The 20,063-nt window shown below is 43.8% G+C and overlaps 1 protein-coding gene across 2 annotated transcripts in view; it reads right to left on the reverse strand.

The window, feature by feature from the left end:
• Nucleotides 1–20,063, reverse strand: part of COPA (COPI coat complex subunit alpha) — a 60,664-nt gene that overhangs the window by 26,537 nt on the left and 14,064 nt on the right. The window contains exons 1-8 of one of the 2 annotated variants that reach the window (XM_056544900.1): nucleotides 16,369–16,402; nucleotides 16,140–16,249; nucleotides 15,430–15,529; nucleotides 12,222–12,357; nucleotides 10,014–10,096; nucleotides 9,651–9,801; nucleotides 5,487–5,553; nucleotides 3,569–3,644 (exon numbers count right to left, since the gene is read on the reverse strand). In XM_056544900.1, coding sequence (XP_056400875.1) covers nucleotides 3,569–3,644; nucleotides 5,487–5,553; nucleotides 9,651–9,801; nucleotides 10,014–10,096; nucleotides 12,222–12,357; nucleotides 15,430–15,529; nucleotides 16,140–16,249; nucleotides 16,369–16,387 — 742 coding nt within the window. In that variant the 5' untranslated portion in view covers nucleotides 16,388–16,402. Of the gene's footprint in view, nucleotides 1–3,568; nucleotides 3,645–5,486; nucleotides 5,554–9,650; nucleotides 9,802–10,013; nucleotides 10,097–12,221; nucleotides 12,358–15,429; nucleotides 15,530–16,139; nucleotides 16,250–16,368; nucleotides 16,403–20,063 lie in introns of those variants that run through there. The other variant, XM_056544899.1, reaches the window with a different exon arrangement.

Genomic DNA, 20,063 nt, shown 5'->3' on the forward strand with positions numbered 1-20,063 from the left:
TCTCATGATCTTGATAAATCTTATAATCCTCCCAGGTCACTGCCTCCATCATGGTAAACCACCTCCTGCCTTTATTTTTTATACATTTTTTTAGTTTTCTACCTTGATATTGCTCTGTATTTTCTGCTCAGTCTCAGTGAGCTCCACAGACTGGGAAGGGGCGTTCCCCAGCAGGTGTGACATCATCTGAAGCCATACAGGGGAGAACTTCCTCCCTCAGGGTGCGTTCACACTGAGCAATTCAAGAGGAATAATTTCGGTCAGGAAATTGTTGCCTTCTCCATTAAGCGGAATTCGAGCGGAATTTCCATGCGGAAATGAAGAAGAATGAAGGAGGAGGCTATTTAATCTACATTTCTGAATTCCGCTTGAAAACGATGTCGGGCAGAATTTTTTTCTACCATTGACTTCTATTGGATTCTGCTTGCGGATTCCGCTTGAAGAACGAACATGCTCTTTCTTCAAGCGGAAAGGAATTCATCGTCAGAATTCTGCTAACAGAATTTCCGCAGTGTGAACAGGACACCAGAAGTAACTTTAAAGTCAATGGGCAGAGGAGATGTGCATTCATTTGGAGCGGAGAATTCAAGAGGAATTACTCGAGTAAATTCCTCTTGAATTACTCAGTGTGAACGCACCCTCACTCTGCTACACACAGTCCAGAGCAGTTCAGTGTGAGATGAGCTATGATTGACTAAGGCTGCATACACATTTCCTGATTTTCAACTTCTGCCAGTCCAGCAGGAGTCTAAAGTCTGAGCAAGAGATGGGAGGGAAATGTGCTCTGGACAAGTAGGAAGACACCTAGTGGCAGCTTTTTTTTTTTTAAACACAAATAAAACAGAGAAAAATTCATTTTATTTAAAAAAAAAGAAAAAAAAAGGATATTAAAAAGATTTATTTACAATAAGGAGTGTAATAGCAAAAATCTGTTTTAAAGGGTACCTTTCATCAAAAAAAACTTTTGATATATTATAGATTAATGTATGCAGAATAACTTTCCAATTGCATGTTATTAAAAAATATACTTCTTTCTATTTAATTTTCCACTTTGAAAAAAATGACCACTAGAGGTCTCCCTACCAGTCCTGGCCGCAAGCCCTTTTTATAGATTTCAGACTCATGCTGGAGTCCTAAATCTCAGACTGCAGCCGGGACACAGACAAGCTCAGCACTGCTCCCTGCCTGTCAATCAGACAGGCAGGAGCCAGCACTGTGCTCATAGTACAGCAGGGCATACTCCTGACTCTGCCGTACTGCAGGCCCTCATTCATTTTACTATCTGAGCTCCGATCTTTCTTCTCTCTGCACATGCAGTTGTAAACAGAGAGGAGAAGATTCAGAGCTGCCAGCTGAGCTTGTCTGTGTCCCGGCTGCAGTCTGAGATTTAGGACTCCAGCATAAGTCTGAAATCTATAAAAAGGGCTCGTGGCCAGGACTGTTAGGGAGACCTCTAGTGGTCATTTTTTTTTTTTTAAGTTGAAAATTAAATAGAAAGAAGCTTTTTTTTTTTTTTAATAACATGCAATTGGAAAGTTATTCTGCATACATTAATCTATAATATATCAAAAGTTTTTTTGATGAAAGGTACCAATTAGAGTGCCCATTTAAAGAAGAAAAAAAAGACACATTAAAAGTTTTTATCGGTTCGGGTCTAAGTCAGTGTTATCCAAACAGTGTGCCTCCAGCTGTTGCAAAACTACAACTCCCAGCATGCCCGGACAGCCTTCGGCTGTCCAGGCATGCTGGGAGTTGTAGTTTTGCAACAGCTGGAGGCACACTGTTTGAAAAACACACTAGTCTAAGGTTCAGACCCAGACCAATCAGTAGCCACATGGTTTTCTCCCTGCTTTCAGTCTATGGGAGCGAGATGGTCCCATAGACTTGTATTATGTGAACCTATCACATGGTTTAGAGCCAGGAGAGAATGAGCTTAGTGCACAATTCTCCCAGCTCTATTTTGAGATCGGTCAAGGTCTGAACATTTAGACCCCGACCTATCAAAACTTTTCTCTATGACAGTGTGACAGTACCCATTACATCACTTACCTCTCAAAACACCAGCATTTGCTACATTAAAGGGGTACTCCCGTGGAAAACTTTTTTTTTTTTTTATTTAAATCAACTGGTGCCAGAAAGTTAAACAGATTTGTAAATCACTTCAATTAAAAAAAAAAAAATCTTAAACCTTCCTTAATCCAAAAAAGAAATGCATTTCCTCTGATGTCATGACCACAGTGCTCTCTGCTGACCTCTGCTGTCCATTTTAGGAACTTTCCAGAGCAGCATATGTTTGCTATGGGGATTTCTCCTGCTCTGGACAGTTCCTAAAATGGACAGCAGAGGTCAGCAGAGAGCACTGTGGTCATGACATCAGAGGAAATGCATTTCTTTTTTGGATTTTCTCTTTAGTATACAGCCCCTAAAAAGTACTGGAAGGATAAAGATTTTTTTAATAGAAGTGATTTACAAATCTGTTTAACTTTTTGGCACCAGTTGATTAAAAAAAATATTAAAAAAAAGTTTTCCACCGGAGTACCCCTTTAACCCCTTAAGGACTCAGCCCATTTTGGCCTTAAGGACTCAGACAATTTAAATTTTTACGTTTCCATTTTTTCCTCCTCGCCTTCTAAAAATCATAACTCTTTTATATTTTCATCCACAGACTAGTATGAGGGCTTGTTTTTTGCGCGACCAGTTGTCCTTTGTAATGACATCACTCATTATATCATAAAATGTATGGCGCAACCAAAATACACTTTGTGGGGAAATTAAAAAGAAAAACACAATTTTGCTAATTTTGGAAGGTTTCGTTTTCACGCCGTACAATTTATGGTAAAAATGACGTGTGTTCTTTATTCTGAGGGTCAATACGATTAAAATGATACCCATTATTACATACTTTTATATTATTGTTGTGCTTAAAAAAAAAATTCTAACTTTTTAACCAAATTAGTACGTTTATAATCCCTTTATTTTGATGACCTCTAACTTTTTAATTTTTCCGTATAAGCGGCGGTATGGGGGCTCATTTTTTGCGCCATGATCTGTACTTTTTTTTTATACCACATTTGCATATAAAAAAAATTTTAATACATTTTTTATAATTTTTTTTTAATAAAGTGTATTAAAAAAGTAGCAATTTTGGACTTTTTTTTTCGTTCACGCCGTTCACCGTACGGGATCATTAATATTTTATTTTAATAGATCGGACATTTACGCACGCGGCAATACCAAATATGTCTATAAAATTTATTTTTTTACGCTTTTTGGGGGTAAAATAGGAAAAAAAAGGACGTTTTACTTTTTTATTGGGGGAGGGGATTTTTCACATTTTTTTTACTTTTACATTTTTTTTTTACACTTGAATAGTCCCCATAGAGGACTATTCATAGCAATACCATGATTGCTAATACTGATCTGTTCTATGTACAGGACATTAAGTACCACCGCACCAGGACGTACATTTACATCCTGCATCCTTAAGGGGTTAAAGCAAACCGCATAGAGAATATGAACAACATGTTAACATTAAACATGAAATGTTCGCCGCTTTCCCGTCTCTTACCATCAGGATTCTGGGAGTCTGAGTCCTTGGGGATTGTGTACAGGTCATATGTGCTATTCTCCAGGTTACTGGCCCTCTGTAAAATAAAACAAATCTATATTATAATATCATGTGCAGTGCGATCTAAGATAAGTCCATATGTTATCTCCATTCTCAAGAGCTCAGCTTGCTGGCAGTGACTGGAAACCTTCTCGTTTCTATGTGAGGCTGAACACTAGTTCCGGTTTCACATAGCAAAACCTTTGTTACAGTGGTACCGGTTTTAAGCAATCCTCCGTGAGCTAAGAAGAGCATACTGCATGCACCGTCTTTTCTCCCGTAAAAAAAAAAAAAAAAAAAAAAAAAAAAAAACGGAAATGAGCGCAAACGGGTGTAAACGGATGTGAAAGGATTGTAAAAAAATAAAAAAATAAATAAGTCCCATTGAAATCAATGGGATTATTTTACAACCGTTTTTACAAGCAGCAACAACGGCACCAAAACGGGGGAAAAAAAACAAACAGGGACAGACGGCCGTGTGAACGCACCCATGTTCGTTTAAATGGGGTTGTTTCCGTAGCAGATGACTACAGTGACCCCTCGACCTACGATGGCCCCGACATACGATCATTTCAACATACGATGGCCTCCCGATGCTTTTGTATGTCGGGGCCATCGCATAAACAGCTATCCGGCAGCGCAGACTGCTTCATCTGCCACTGGATAGCCGTTTACAGTGCCCCGTGTGGTCCGCTGACGATCACTTACCTGTCCTCGGGGCTCCGGCGCGTCCTCTTCGGGATCCCCTGCATCGTCGGCGCTCTCCATCAACGTCATCACGTCATCCAATAGGAGCGGCGTGCGTAGCGACGTGATGGCGGCGACGGAGAGCGCGGATGTCGGGGAAGCAGAGGCCTTGCCGGAGCGGCGGGGACACCCAGGGGACGCGGCGACAGCGATGGAAGGCGACATTCCGGGCAGCGGTGACGAGCGGTGACGGTCCGGATTGGCGGGGACAGGTGAGTACAACTTCCTCTAACAGTTGTCTACAACCTGCGGACCTCCAGATGTTGCAAAACTACAACACCCAGCATGCCCGGACAGCCAACGGCTGTCCGGGCATGCTGGGAGTTGTAGTTTTGCAACATCTGGAGGTCCGCAGGTTGAAGACCACTGCTATATACTATACTATTCATAGGCTGTCTGGGCATGCTGGGAGTTGTAGTTTTGCACCATCTGGAGGTCCGCAGGTTGAAGACCACTGCTATATACTATACTATTCATAGGCTGTCTGGGCATGCTGGGAGTTGTAGTTTTGCAACATCTGGAGGTCCGCAGGTTGAAGACCACTGCTATATACTATACTATTCATAGGCTGTCTGGGCATGCTGGGAGTTGTAGTTTTGCACCATCTGGAGGTCCGCAGGTTGAAGACCACTGCTATATACTATACTATTCATAGGCTGTCTGGGCATGCTGGGAGTTGTAGTTTTGCAACATCTGGAGGTCCGCAGGTTGAAGACCACTGCTATATACTATACTATTCATAGGCTGTCTGGGCATGCTGGGAGTTGTAGTTTTGCAACATCTGGAGGTCCGCAGGTTGTAGACCACTGTCCTATACTTTACATTGCACGGATCCCTCAACATGCGATGGTTTCGACAAACGATGGTCCGTTTGGAACGGATTACCATTGTATGTTGAGGGACCACTGTATTGGTGCCCAGCTTATTTTGGAAGTCATGTGAATGGGGCCTAATAGTTCCCCAGGCACCACAGAACAATTTACTGTCAAGCAGATGGGCTCACCTCACCCAACATCCAAAACCTAAGTGAGGGCACAGGATACAACACACGAAATCTAGTAACCGTGTCATAAACACTTGCGCCCTTTGCGCCAAAATTGAGACTATTTCAGTTATAAAAGCCGTTTCTTACCGTGCATAGCAGGACGGCGTTCTCGGCAGGGTTATAGGACATGTTGAACACTGGGAACTTGGAGCCGCTGTACAGAGGAAAAACGCACATAGTTTAAGTATACAAAGGATATGTTGAGATATCACAGGTAAAGACACTGTCATTTTTATGCTGCCCGAATTGAACAGTTCCTAACATGGACAGAGGTGTCAGCAGAGAGCACTGTGGTCAGACAGAAAGGAAATTCGAAAAGAACTTGATGTGGATCATACAGCAGCTGATAAGTACTGGAAGGATTAAAGGGGTATTCCAGGCAAAAAAATTTTTATATATATCAACTGGCTCTGGAAAGTTAAACAGATTTGTAAATTACTTCTATAAAAAAATCTTAATCCTTCCAATAGTTATTAGCTTCTGAAGTTTTCTGTCTAACTGCTCAATGATGATGTCACGTCCCGGGAGCTGTGCATGATGGGAGAATATCCCCATAGGAACTGCACAGCTCCCGGGACGTGAGTCATCAGAAAGCAGTTAGACAGAAAACAGCAACTCAACTTCAGAAGCTAATAACTATTGGAAGGATTAAGATTTTTTTAATAGAAGTCATTTTACAAATCTGTTTAACTTTCCGGAGCAAGTTCATATATATAAAAAAAAGTTTTTGCCTGGAATACCCCTTTAATCCTTCCAGTACTTATCAGCTGCTGTATGATCCACAGCAAGTACTTTTCGAATTTCCTTTCTGTCTGACCACAGTGCTCTCTGCTGACACCTCTGTCCATGTTAGGAACTGTTCAGAGTACAAGCAGATCCCAATAGAAAACCTCTCCTGCTCTGGACAGTGGTGTCAGCAGAGAGCACTGTGGTCAGACTGAAAAGAAGTTCAAAGAGAAAAGAAATTCCTGTGGAGCATACCAGCAGCTGGTAAGTACTGGAAGGATTAAGATTTTTTAATAGAAGTAATTTACAAATCTGTTTAACTTTCTGGCACCAGTTGATTTAAAAAATAATAATAAATAAAAAAATAATGTTTTCCACCCCTTTAACCCCTTGCTGCAAATGGACACGAATGTACGTCCACTGCGGGATCCCGAGGGATGAAGCGTGCACAGCAGGTGAGCGCACATCATACCTGGTGGGACCCAGTTGCTATAAGCAAAAAGGACCCACAGCTAATGCCGGACATCCCCGATTGGGCCGATGTCCGGCATTAACCCTTTCGACACCGCGATCAACGTTGGGCTGATTGGGACCGCCGCAGTGAAACCACGGCATTCCGATCAGCTGAGAGGACAGAGGAAGGTCTCTCACCTTCTTTCCTGCCGTCCGTTCGCCAATTCACTGCTCCATGCCCGAGATCCAGGCAGGAACAGTGGAGTGCCGATAACACTGATCAATGCAACGCTATGGCATAGCATTGATCAGTGCTGGCAATCAAGATATTGCATGTAATAGTCCCCTACGGGGGCTATAACACTGCCAAAAAAAAAATAATATTAAAAAAGTTAATGGTTTAACCCCTTCCCTAATAAAAGTTTGAATCGCCCCCTTTTCCCATTTAATAAACAAACAAAAAACTGTAAGTAAAAACATAAACATATGTGGTATTGCCGAGGTATATGAACAGTCATGGCCGTAAATGTTGGCCGCCCTGAAATATTTCTAGAAAATGAAGTATTTCTCACAGGAAAGGATTGCAGTAACACATGTTTTGCTATACACATGTTTATTCCCTTTGTGTGTATTGGAACCAAACCAAAAAAGGGAGGGAAAAAAGCAAATTGGACATAATGTCACCAAACTCCAAAAATGGGCTGGACTAAATTATTGGCTCCCTTAACTTAATATTTGGTTGCTCACCCTTTGGAAAAAATAAGTGAAATCAGTCACTTCCTATAACCATCAATAAGCTTCTTACACCTCTCAGCCGGAATGTTGGACCACTCTTCCTATAACCATCAATAAGCTTCTTACACCTCTCAGCCGGGATGTTGGACTCTTCCTTTACAAACTGCTCCCGGTCTCTTATTGGAAGGCGCCTTTTCCCAACAGTAATTATAAGATCTCTCCATAGGTGATCAATGGGATTTAGATCTGGACTCATTGCTGACACTTCAGAACTCTCCAGCGCTTTGTTGCCATCCATTTCTGGGGCTTTTTGACGTATGTTTGGGGTCATTGTCCTGCTGGAAGACCCAAGATCTCGGATGTAAACCCAGCTTTCCGACACTGGGCTGTACAGTGCGACCCAAAATCCATTGGTAATCCTCAGATTTCATGATGTCTTGTACATATTCAAAGCCCCCAGTGCCAGAGGCAGCAAAACAACCCAAAACATCACTGACCTCCACCATATTTCACTGTAGGTACTGTGTTCTTTTCTTTGTAGGCCTCATTCTCTTTTCGGTAAACAGTAGGATGATGGGCTTTACCAAAAAGCTCTATGTTGGTCTCATCTGTCCACAAGACGTTTTCCCAGAAGGATTTTGGTTACTCAAGTTCATTTTGGCAAAATGTAGTCTTGCTTTTTTATGTCTGTGTCAGCAGTGGGGTCCTCCTGGGTCTCCTCCATAGTGGGGTCCTCCTGGGTCTCCTCCATAGCGTTTCATTTAATTTACATGTCGACGGATAGTTCGCGCTGACACTGATGCTCCCTGAGGCTGCAGGACAGCTTGAATATCTTTGGAACTTGTTTGGGGCTGCTTATCCTTTCATCATTTGTTCTCTTCCGTCCACGCCCAATGAGATTAGCTACAGTGCCATGGGTTACAAACTTCTTGATAATGTTGCGCACTGTGGACAAAGGCAAATCTAGATCTCTAGAGATGGACTTGTAACCTTGAGGCGGCGGCTGACACACGCCCTCCATTTACTGCTATGGGAGAGCCGAAGCACTCCCCGTACGGGAGATCGCGCAGGGGGGGGGGCACCAGCGGTTGGACCCCCCGCGATCTGAAACTTATCCCCTATCCTTAGGATAGGGGATACATTTTTCAATCCCGTAGTTCTCCTTTAATTTTCAAAAAAAAAATTCTGGGGTGCCAACATTTACGGCCATGACTTAGTAGTAAAATAAAAACCAAACCAATATAGTATCCTTGGACTGTATGGACCTACAGAATAATTATAAAGGTGTCAATTTTACCGAAAACTGCACAGCGTAGAAACGGAAGCTGCAAAAAAATTACAAAATGGCATTTTTTTTTTTCAATTTTGCCCCACAAATAATTGTCTTCTGGTTTCACTGGAGGTTTTTTAGTGAAATTATTAATGGTATTACAAAGTAAAATTGTTGGCGCAAAGGACAAGCCCTCATATGGGTCTGTAGGTGGAAAATTTAAAGTGTTATGATTTTTCGAAGGGGAGGAGGAAAAAAACAAAAGTGCAAAAATAAAAAATCGTCAAAGAGCGAATTGGTTAAAATGGGTTATCCAGAATTACAAAAACAGAACAGATTTTTTCCAAAAACAGTGCCATGTCTGTCCCCAGGTTGTGCGGTATTGCAGCTCAGTTATAATGAAGGGAATGGAGCCAAGTTGTAATACCACACACAGCCTGAGGACAGACATGGCACTGTTTTTGAAAGTAATTAAAGGGGTACTGCGCTGCTCAGCTTCTGGAACAAAGTGTTCCAAACGCTGGAGCCGGCAACGGGAGCTCGTGACGTAATAGCCCCGCCCCTTCATGACATCACGCCCTGCCCCCTCAATGTAAGTATATGGGAGGTGGCGTGGATGCCCCTTTGGTCGCATATGGGGGAACAGGTAGCACCATGCTCCTGAACCCCACTTAAAAATGAGAAACAAAAGGGAGAAAAAAATAAAATAAAAATAAGCCAACTAAACAGCCCTTACTAGAGAATAATAATAAAAAGAGAAAAAAAAAGAAAGAAAAAAAAAAAAAAAAAGAGACCAGGTCTGGGGAGCTCCCAGACCTGTGTCCGCCTCCTGCTGACACTAAGCTAAAACTGATTACTTCACTTCCAGTGGGCGGGTAAATCCTGCCAGGGAGGAGCCGACTTTTTTTTCCCCTAGTGTCAGCGCCTCCTAGTGGCAAGAGCATATACCCATCAGTAAGGTGTCCCCCAATGAAGAGCGACCGAGAAAATGTTTTTTTCCCCAACAGAGTACCCCTTTAAATGTAAACTGTACGGTAATGTCCCCAGGGTTCCGGAGTGTACCTCACCTCCTGAGCTGCATCACGGCCACGTCCTTAGAGCTGTTGAAATCGAGCTGTCGCAGGAAGCGGTCCTTCACGTAGTACAGGATGTTTCCGTGCACGGCGTAGGCCGGCCGCTCTCTCTCCAGCTTAAATACGATCATTCCTCCATCGTGTCCTGTTTAACAGCAGATTCCAAATCAGGAACAAATAAGCAATTTACGTAGTGTAACCCTGTTCCCCCAGCCCGCTGGTACAAAACTACAACTCCCAGCATGCTCAGGGCAGACGGCATGCTGCACAACTGACCTTTTTGTAAGAGCCGGAGACATCCACAGGCAGGAGATCACTGCATAATAAGGTTGGATATTTGTAGTAAAGTCAATTTACCTGCTGCAAAGAGGTTAAGGTTGGGGTGAGCGGCCAGGACCCAGAAGCGGTCGTGATCTCTGCGGAAAGTTTGGACTCCGGTTCTAGATGGGAATAGACAATGAGAATATTTATACTATCACAGTTATTATAATGCCTCAAAATATATATATTGAAATTTTTTTTTCCCCCATTAAAAGAAAAAATAAATAAATAAAAGAAAAAAAAAAAAAAGATATATAAATTCTATGTATATATATATATATATATATATATATATATATATATATATATATACATACACACACACACACACACACACACACATATATACACACATATACTTAGGCTGTAAGTAGTGGGGCAGTCCTTTTTAGATGAGAGTTTCCTAATCAGTGTGTCCCCAGCTGTTGCAAAATTACAACTCCCAGCATGCTCGGACAGCCTTTGGCTGTCCGGGCATGCTGGGAGTTGTAATTTTGCAACAGCTGGAGGCACACTTTTTGGAAAGTGTGTGTGTGTGTGTGTGTGTGTGTATGTGTGTGTGTGTGTGTGTGTGTGTGTGTGTGTGTGTGTGTGTGTGTGTGTGTGTATGTATATATATATATATATATATATATATATATATATATATATATATATATATATTACACACACACACACACATAAACACACACTTTCCAAAAAGTGTGCCTCCAGCTGTTGCAAAATTACAACTCCCAGCATGCCCGGACAGCCAAAGGCTGTCCGAGCATGCTGGGAGTTGTAATTTTGCAACAGCTGGGGACACACTGATTAGGAAACTCTAATCTAAAAAAGGACTGCTCCACTACTTACAGCCTAAGTTGCTAAGCAACAGTCCTAGTATACTTGAAGCTCCCCTTTAAAGGGGTATTCCAGGAAAAAAAAAAATATATATATATATATATATATATATATATATATATATATATATATATATCTCAACAGATTTGTAAATTACTTCTATTAAAAAATATTAATCCTACCAGTACTTATCAGCTGCTGAAGTTGAGTTATTTTGTGTCTGACACCTCTGCTTTTCTCAGGAACTGTCCAGAGACGGAACAAATTCCCATAGCAAACCTCTAATGCTTCGGACAGTTCCTGAGACAAGCAGAGAGCACTGTTGTCAGAAATAAAAGAACAACTCAACTCAACTTCAGCAGCTGATAAGTACTGAAAGGATTAAGATTTTTTTATTTACCGTATTTATTTATTTTAAAATTTTTAGCCTAAAGTCTATGTGCGTGTTGTACGCCAATACACCCCCAGGAAAGGCAGGGGGAGAGAGGCCGTCGCTGCCCGCTTCTCTCCCCCTGCCTTCCCTGGGGTCTAGAGCCCTGCTGCCGGCCCTTCTCACCCCCTGGTTATCGGCGCCGCTGCCCGTTCTGTCCCCCTGACTATCGGTGCCGGCGCCCCATTGCCGGCACCGATAGCCAGGGGGAGAGAAGCGGCGCCGACAGCCAGGGGGAGAGAAGGGGCAGCGGCATTGCCGGCGCCGCTGCCCCGTTGCCTCCCCCCATCCCCGGTGGCATAATTACCTGGTTCGGGTCCGCGCTGCTGCAGGCCTCCGGCGTGCGTCCCCTGCGTCGTTGCTATGCACGGCGCGGCGCACTGACATCATGCGCCGCGCAGCGTATAGCAACGACGCCGGGGACGCACGCCGGAGGCCTGGAGCAGCGCGGACCCGAACCAGGTAATTATGCCACCGGGGATGGGGGGAGGCAACGGGGCAGCGGCGCCGGCAATCGGTGCCGCTGCCCCTTCTCCCCCTGGCTATCGGCGCCGGCACCGATAGTCAGGGGGACAGAACGGGCAGCGGCGCCGATAGCCAGAGGGAGAGAAGGGGCAGCAGGGCTCTAGACCCCAGGAAAGGCAGGGGGAGAGAAGCGGGCAGCGACGGCCTCTCTCCCGCTGCCTTTCCTGGGGGTGTATCGGGGTATACACATGCACACACACGCACCCTCATTTTACCATGGATATTTGGGTAAAAAACTTTTTTTACCCAAATATCCTTGGTAAAATGAGGGTGCGTGTTATAGGCCGGTGCGTGGTATACCCCGATAAATACGGGTATTTATTTTTTTATAGAAGTAATTTACAAATCTGTTTAACTTTCTGGAGCCAGTTATTTTTTTTTATATCAAGTTTTTTTCCTAGATAGCCCCTTTAAGTTATTGACAAGCTTGAAAACATGCTGCGGCTAACCTCTTTGACATATCCCAGACGCGGATGCTTTTATCCTCAGAGTTGCTGAGGATGAGCTCCTGGCGAGGGTGGAAAACAGCACAGGAGACGTTGTTGTAATGCCCGCGACAGGTGTCAACTTCCCAGGCCTTGGATTCTGCGCCAAATGGAGACAAAAGAGTCAGACAAGCGGCAAAATGAAACCCCCCGAAAAACTGAATGTTCTGCAAAAGGCTCATGCAGGATCCAAACACCAAGAAATATGAGCTGAAAACTTACAACTAAAACAGAAAAACTATTCCATACAGTATTTATCTACATAACAAGTATATTACATATTCTGAGTTATATCCTGTATTATACCCCAGAGCTGTACTCACTATTCTGCTGGTGAGGTCACTGTGGACATACATTACATTACTTATCCTGTACTGATCCTGAGTTATATCCTGTATTATACTCCAGAGCTGCACTCACTATTCTGCTGGTGAGGTCACTGTGTACATACATTACATTACTTATCCTGTACTTATCCTGAGTTATATCCTGTATTATACTCCAGAGCTGTACTCACTATTCTGCTGGTGAGGTCACTGTGGACATACATTACATTACTTATCCTGTACTGATCCTGAGTTATATCCTGTATTATACTCCAGAGCTGCACTCACTATTCTGCTGGTGAGGTTACTGTGTACATACATTACATTACTTATCCTGTACTGATCCTGAGTTATATCCTGTATTATACCCCAAAGCTGTACTCACTATTCTACTGGTGAGGTCACTGTGTATATACATTACATTACTTATCCTGTACTGATCCTGAGTTATATCCTGTATTATACTCCAGAGCTGTACTCACTATTCTGCTGGTGAGGTCACTGTGTATATACATTACATTACTTATCCTGTACTGATCCTGAGTTATATCCTGTATTATACGCCAGAGTTGTACTCACTATTCTGCTGGTGGGGTCACTGTGTACATGCATTACATTACTTATCCTGTACTGATCCTGAGTTATATCCTGTATTATACTCCAGAGCTGTACTCACTATTCTGCTGGTGAGGTCACTGTGTACATACATTACATTACTTATCCTGTACTGATCCTGAGTTATATCCTGTATTATACTCCAGAGCTGTACTCACTATTCTGCTGGTGAGGTCACTGTGTACATACATTACATTACTTATCCTGTACTGATCCTGAGTTATATCCTGTATTATACTCCAGAGCTGTACTCACTATTCTGCTGGTGAGGTCACTGTGTACATACATTACATTACTTATCCTGTACTGATCCTGAGTTATATCCCGTATTATACCTCAGAGCTGCACTCACTATTCTGCTGGTGAGGTCACTGTGTACATACATTACATTACTTATCCTGTACTGATCCTGAGTTATATCCTGCACTCACTATTCTGCTGGTGAGGTCACTGTGTACATACATTACTTATCCTGTACTGATCCTGAGTTATATCCTGTATTATACTCCAGAGCTGTACTCACTATTCTGCTGGTGAGGTCACTGTGTACATACATTACTTATCCTGTACTGATCCTGAGTTATATCCCGTATTATACCTCAGAGCTGCACTCACTATTCTGCTGGTGAGGTCAGTGTACATACATTACTTATCCTGTACTGATCCTGAGTTATATCCTGCACTCACTATTCTGCTGGTGAGGTCACTGTGTACATACATTACTTATCCTGTACTGATCCTGAGTTATATCCTGTATTATACTCCAGAGCTGTACTCACTATTCTGCTGGTGAGGTCACTGTGTACATACATTACATTACTTATCCTGTACTGATCCTGAGTTATATCCTGTATTATACTTCAGAGCTGTACTCACTATTCTGCTGGTGAGGTCACTGTGTACATACATTACATTACTTATCCTGTACTGATCCTGAGTTATATCCTGTATTATACTCCAGAGCTGTACTCACTATTCTGCTGGTGAGGTCACTGTGTACATTACATTACATTACTTATCCTGTACTGATCCTGAGTTATATCCTGTATTATCATTACCTGTAGTACAGTTTGCCGTAATGCAATTTATTATGCTAATGATCTTTAGTTATGCTGCAACTAGCAATGCATGCTGGGGGTTATAGTACTAAAGAAAAGAAAAAGTCAACCTGTCACTACAGAGGTCACACACATACAGGAAGGCAGCAAAGGAAAGGGGAGGGTGGTGCTCGCCACATATAAAAGCAGCTATAGCCCCACTATATAATACCGCTGCAGCAACCTGGGCGTCTGTAGTGTTACTGCCCCCAGGTGGCAATTACTCTTGACTTAGGTGAGCTTAAAGGGGGATTTTAGTATAAAAAAAAAAAAAAAATGTTCATATCAACTGGCTCCAGAAAGTTAAACAGCTTTGGAAATTACTTCTATTGATAAAAAAAAAAAATCCTAATCCTTCCAGTACTTATCAGCTGCTGAATATGAGTTGTTCTTTTCTGTCTGTCCACAGTGCTCTCTGCTGACACCTCTGCTTGTCTCAGGAACTGTCCAGAGCAGTAGAGGTTTGCTATGGGGATTTGCTTCTACTCTGTAGAGATCCTGAGACAGACAGAGGTGTAAGCAGAGAGCACTGTGGTCAGACTGAAAACAACAACTCAACTTTGGCAGCTTATTAGTACTGGAAGGATTAAGTTTTTTTTTTTTTTTTTTTTTTTTTATAGAATTAATTTACAAACCTGTTTAACTTTCTGGAGCCGGTTGGGAGAACAAATCTTAAAGGGGACATTAGATAGCCCCAAGATCTCTGCTGAATGGATCCCAGGGGAAAGGGCAAATTTAGTGGACACATAGGTGGGGGGGGGGGGGGGTCACTAAAACTACACACACACACACATGCTACACAGGGCAGCGAACATGCATGCCGACACCTCTAGTCATGTCTACTGAGAACTGGCCTGTAGGGGGTGCTGTATAGTCTGGAAAACAGAGATACAGACAAAGATCAATCCAGTCCACAGAATAGGCAACTAACCAACTCACACCCCACATGTATATAGAGCAGGGTTTTCCCAGCCAAGGCGCCCACAGCTGTTGCAAAACGACACCTCCTAGCATGCCCGGACAGCCGAAGGCTGTCCGGGCATGCTGGGAGGTGTCGTTTTGCAACAGCTGAAGGCAAATTGGCTGGGAAACACTGGTAGAGAGAGGGATTGGGGGATGGAGGGGGGTACGTACCATTCATCCTCCAGATCTTGACTTGGCGATCATCTGCCCCGGACACAATCAGAGGCATGGTGGGGTGGAAGGCCGCCCAATTAACCCCACGGTCATGTCCCTGTCAGGACAAAAAAAAATAAAAAATTTAATTGAAAAGAATTTAAAAAGGTACTCCACTGGAAAACGAGTTATTTATTTTAAATCAACTGGTTTCAGAAAGCTTAAGAGATTTGTAAATTACCTCTATATAAAAATAATTAATCCTTAATCCTTCCAGTACTTATCAGCTGCTTTATACTACAGAGGAAGTGCTTTTCTTTTTTTGAATTTCCTTTCTGTCTGACCACACAGTGCTCTCTGCTGACACCAGAGTAGGAGAAAATCCCCATAGCAAACCTCTTCTGCTCTGGACAGTTCCTGACATGGACAGAGGTGGCAGCAGAGAGCACTGTGGTCAGACAAAGGGGGGAAGAAAAAAAAAAAAAAAAAAAAAAACTTCCTCTGTAGTATACAGCAGCTGATAAGTACTGGAAGGATTAAGATTCTCGGAGAGAAGTAATTTACAAATTTGTTTAGCTTTCTGACACCAGTTGATTTTTACAAAAATAGTTTTCTACCGGAGTACCCCCTGTAATTGTCAACCATATATAGGGGGTTTTCAGTGATTACTTATCTGTATGGTAAGTCATCAATCTATTGGGGGGGGGGGTTTGACCCTTGACACCAACCTCTAGGACGTGCTTGACCACAGCATCCGTGGTACCGAATAAGTCCACCCCGGTGATCCCTCGGACGTCGGTCTCCACTGCTCCTGGAGAAAGGTTCTTCTTTCTTAGGCCTTTCCATTAGGAAGAGTAAAGGATGGAAGGGTTAATCAAGAGAACCAAACATAGGTTAATAGGTATGGGGGTGCACACCATGGCCGACACTTCTACAGGTGGGGGGCGCTGCACTCACCTTTGGTAGGAAGGTTCATCCATAGGCGGGAAAATTATCACATGGTACCCCGTTATGATCAATGTGGGCCCGAACAGCCAAACCTGCATGTTCTTACTAGAGATGAGCGAACTTACAGTAAACTCGATTCGTCACGAACTTCTCGGCTCGGCAGTTGATGACTTTTCCTGCATAAATTAGTTCAGCTTTCAGGTGCTCTGGAGGGCTGGAAAAGGTGGATACAGTCCTAGGAGACTCTTTCCTAGGACTGTATCCACCTTTTCCAGCCCACCGGAGCACCGGAAAGCTGAACTAATTTACGCAGGAAAAGTCATCAACTGCCGAGCCGAGAAGTTCGCGACGAATCGAATTTACTGTAAGTTCGCTCATCTCTAGTCCAGACCAGTGTTTCCCAAACAGGGTGCCCCAGCTGTGTCAAAACTACAACTTCCAGCATGCCCAGCCAGCCAACGGCTGGCTGGGCATGCTGGAAGTTGTAGTTTTGCAACAGCTGGAGGCACCCTGGTTGGGAAACACTGGTCCGGACCATGACGGATCAGTAGAGTAAACGGGGAAAGACCCTCGCTGCTGTGTGTTTCTGACACCAGTTTATTAAAAAAAAATGTTTTCCAGTGGAGTACCCCTTTAAAGGGGTACTCCAGTGGAAAACTATTTTTATATATATTTTTTTTAAATGAACTGGTGCCAGACAGTTAAACAGATTTGCAGAGCGAACTTTGCTCCGTGCCGGATGACTGGCGATGCGGAGGCTCGCGATGTCACGGTCACGCCCCGCTCGTAACATTACGACCACGCCCCTTCAACGCAAGTCTATGGGAGGGGGTGTCACGCCCCCTCCCATAGACTTGCATTGAGGGGGCGTGGTCGTGACATCACGAGCCTCCGGCGCTGCACCCCCCCCTCCCGCAATCAGACATCATATCCCCTTTGGATAGGGGGATAAGATGTCTAGGGGCGGAGTACCCCTTTAAGCTCTACAGAACCCCTTTAACAAATGTCAGCCGCTAACAACTAAGAGGGAGATTTACCAAAACCTGTGCAGAGGAAAAGGTGCCCAGTTGCCCATAGCAACCAATCAAATCGCTGCTTTCATTTTGCAGAGGCCTTGTTAGAAATGAAAGCAGCGATCTGATTGGTTGCTATGGGCAACTGGGCACCTTTTCCTCTGGACAGGTTTTTTGATAAATCTCCCCCCTATATTCCTGTATATATATGGGGCGGTATTATAAAAACTATAGGGAAGATTTATCAAAACTTGTCGAGAGGAAAAGTTGTTCAGTTGCCCATAGCAACCAATCAGATCACTGCTTTCGTTTCTAACAAGGCCTCTGCAAAAATGAAAGCAGCGATCTGATTGGTTGCTATGGGCAACTGAACAACTTTTCCTCCTGACAAGTTTTGATAAATCTCCCCCCCAAGTCATTTTTTATAAAGATCTGCCCTACGTGGCCCCCCAATAGACAGTCGACCCCTAAGAAGTTAGGGGGGGGGTTTGTAGGAAGCTCAGTTCTTCCTTTAGATACATCTTCCTTCGTTTCTCTTGCCGGTGGATAGATGGAGCGTGGAAGCCGTAAGAGGCGTTTGCTAGACACCGCAGTAGCATGGATGGAAAATGTCTGCGACTGCACAAACAAAGAGGGCGGCGAGGACACTGATGATGGACCAGAGCGCCGGGTGGACTCGGGAGGAGGGGGTTAATACTTATGTATGGTGGTTATGGCAGGACAGGCAAGCGTTTAATATCCACAGCGGAGGAATGGATTAGTTCATATAAGAAAGGCATGCACAACGCGGGCGCCCACTTCAATGAGTGTTTCCCAACCAGGGTGCCTCCAGCTGTTGCAAAAATACAACTCCCAGCATGCTCGGACAGCCTTCGGCTGTCCGAGCATGCTGGGAGTTGTAGTTTTGCAACAGCAGGAGGCACCCTGGTTGGGAAACACTGGACTAGATGATCGTGCTGTTGGGATTGCCATCAGGAGCTATGGGGGAACCCACACGTGGCATAGGGTCCCAACTCGGGCTCCTAGGGACAGTAAGGTTTGGTCCGGGGGTCCTTCCTTTACCAGAAGGGGCGTCTGAAGTATAAACCGCATCTAAGAGGCCACAATTAAATTTATCCTCAAATTATACATCAAGGAGAAGGCAGCCCTCCTAGGACAGTGTTTCCCAATCAGGATGCCTCCAGCTGTTGCAAAACTACAACTCCCAGCATGCCCAGACAGCCTTCATTAGATCAGCGTTTCCCAATCAGTGTGCCTCCAGCAGTTGCAAAACTACAACTCCCAGCATACCCGGACAGCCTTTGGCTGTCCAGGCATGCTGGGAGTTGTAGTTTTGCAACAGCTGGAGGCACACTGATTGGGAAACCCTGCATTAGAAGAATATTGTTAAACATGCTGATGTTAGCAGGACCATCCGACTAATGTGTATAAGGGCTTCTCTACGGCCTTTGGCTGCCCGGGTATGCTGGGAGTTGTAGTTTTGCAACACCTGGAGGCACCCTGGTTGGGAAACACTGCCCTAAGATCATGAGCTGTGTTATGTCACCCCTATGGAGTGGGGTACATGAGACACCATTTCTTGGCCCCTTGCTGGGAGGAATTTTAGTAAAGGCAACAGCGCCATCTAGCCGAGTATTAAAGGGATATTCCAGGAAAAAAATATGTTTTTTTCTCTTCTATCAACTGGCTCCAGAAAGTTAAACAGATTTGTAAATTAAAAAATACAATGTAGCCCGGACCTTCTAGGTGAGTATAAAATAGATATACGTGGATCGTGCTTCAATAATAATTATCATTTATTTATAAAAATAAGATTTCAACACTTCTCACAGGGCCCTTGTGAGAAGAACATACATATTAAAAGGCAACCTAACAATGTATTAGGCAATAATATTAAAATTATAAACTTGGCATGACTACTGAGGAAAGGGTTATATTATACAACCCTGAAACGCGTCTAGTCGGTATCTACTGGCATAGTAGTACTCGAACTGTGCCCAAATTTCATGGCCAGTTACACTTCATGAACTGTACCATTATTAGCGCTCTCACTCTGCTACCTACCCGGTCCAGCAGTTCAGATCCATCCCGGTGCAACTATTCTGGTGTAGCCATCCCGGCTCTGACGTCAGACGCCGGCACCACGAGGGGAACTTCCAGCCGTCCAGTATATGGTCCTGTCTGCAAAGCGGTGAGGAATACCAACTTTAGCGCACGCCAGCGCCAGCAGTCCCCGGACACCATCACGATCTTCGGCGCCTGCCAGCGCCTTATCCGACAGCGACTGCCACCACGCTCAGACCCTACTGGACCAGGCTCACAATTGGAAGCACCGCACAGTGAACTGTGCACACCACGGACACTCAGCCATTGCGGGAGCATTATCCACCGCCTGAGCTACAATTTACAGACCGCTAACAATTTCTAATAACACAGACTGTTTGCTACTGTATCTAAAAGGGACACATTTACCCTAAACATCTAGAAGAGCAACTTTCTAATACATTTGCATGGTACAGATCTTACTCTGCTATTTTTACTCTATGCCAAGTTTATAATTTTAATATTATTGCCTAATACATTGTTAGGTTGCCTTTTAATATGTATGTTCTTCTCACAAGGGCCCTGTGAGAAGTGTTGAAATCTTATTTTTATAAATAAATGATAATTATTATTGAAGCACGATCCACG

The sequence above is a fragment of the Hyla sarda genome, chromosome 11 (assembly GCF_029499605.1).
Source record: "Hyla sarda isolate aHylSar1 chromosome 11, aHylSar1.hap1, whole genome shotgun sequence".
NCBI lineage: Eukaryota > Metazoa > Chordata > Amphibia > Anura > Hylidae > Hyla > Hyla sarda.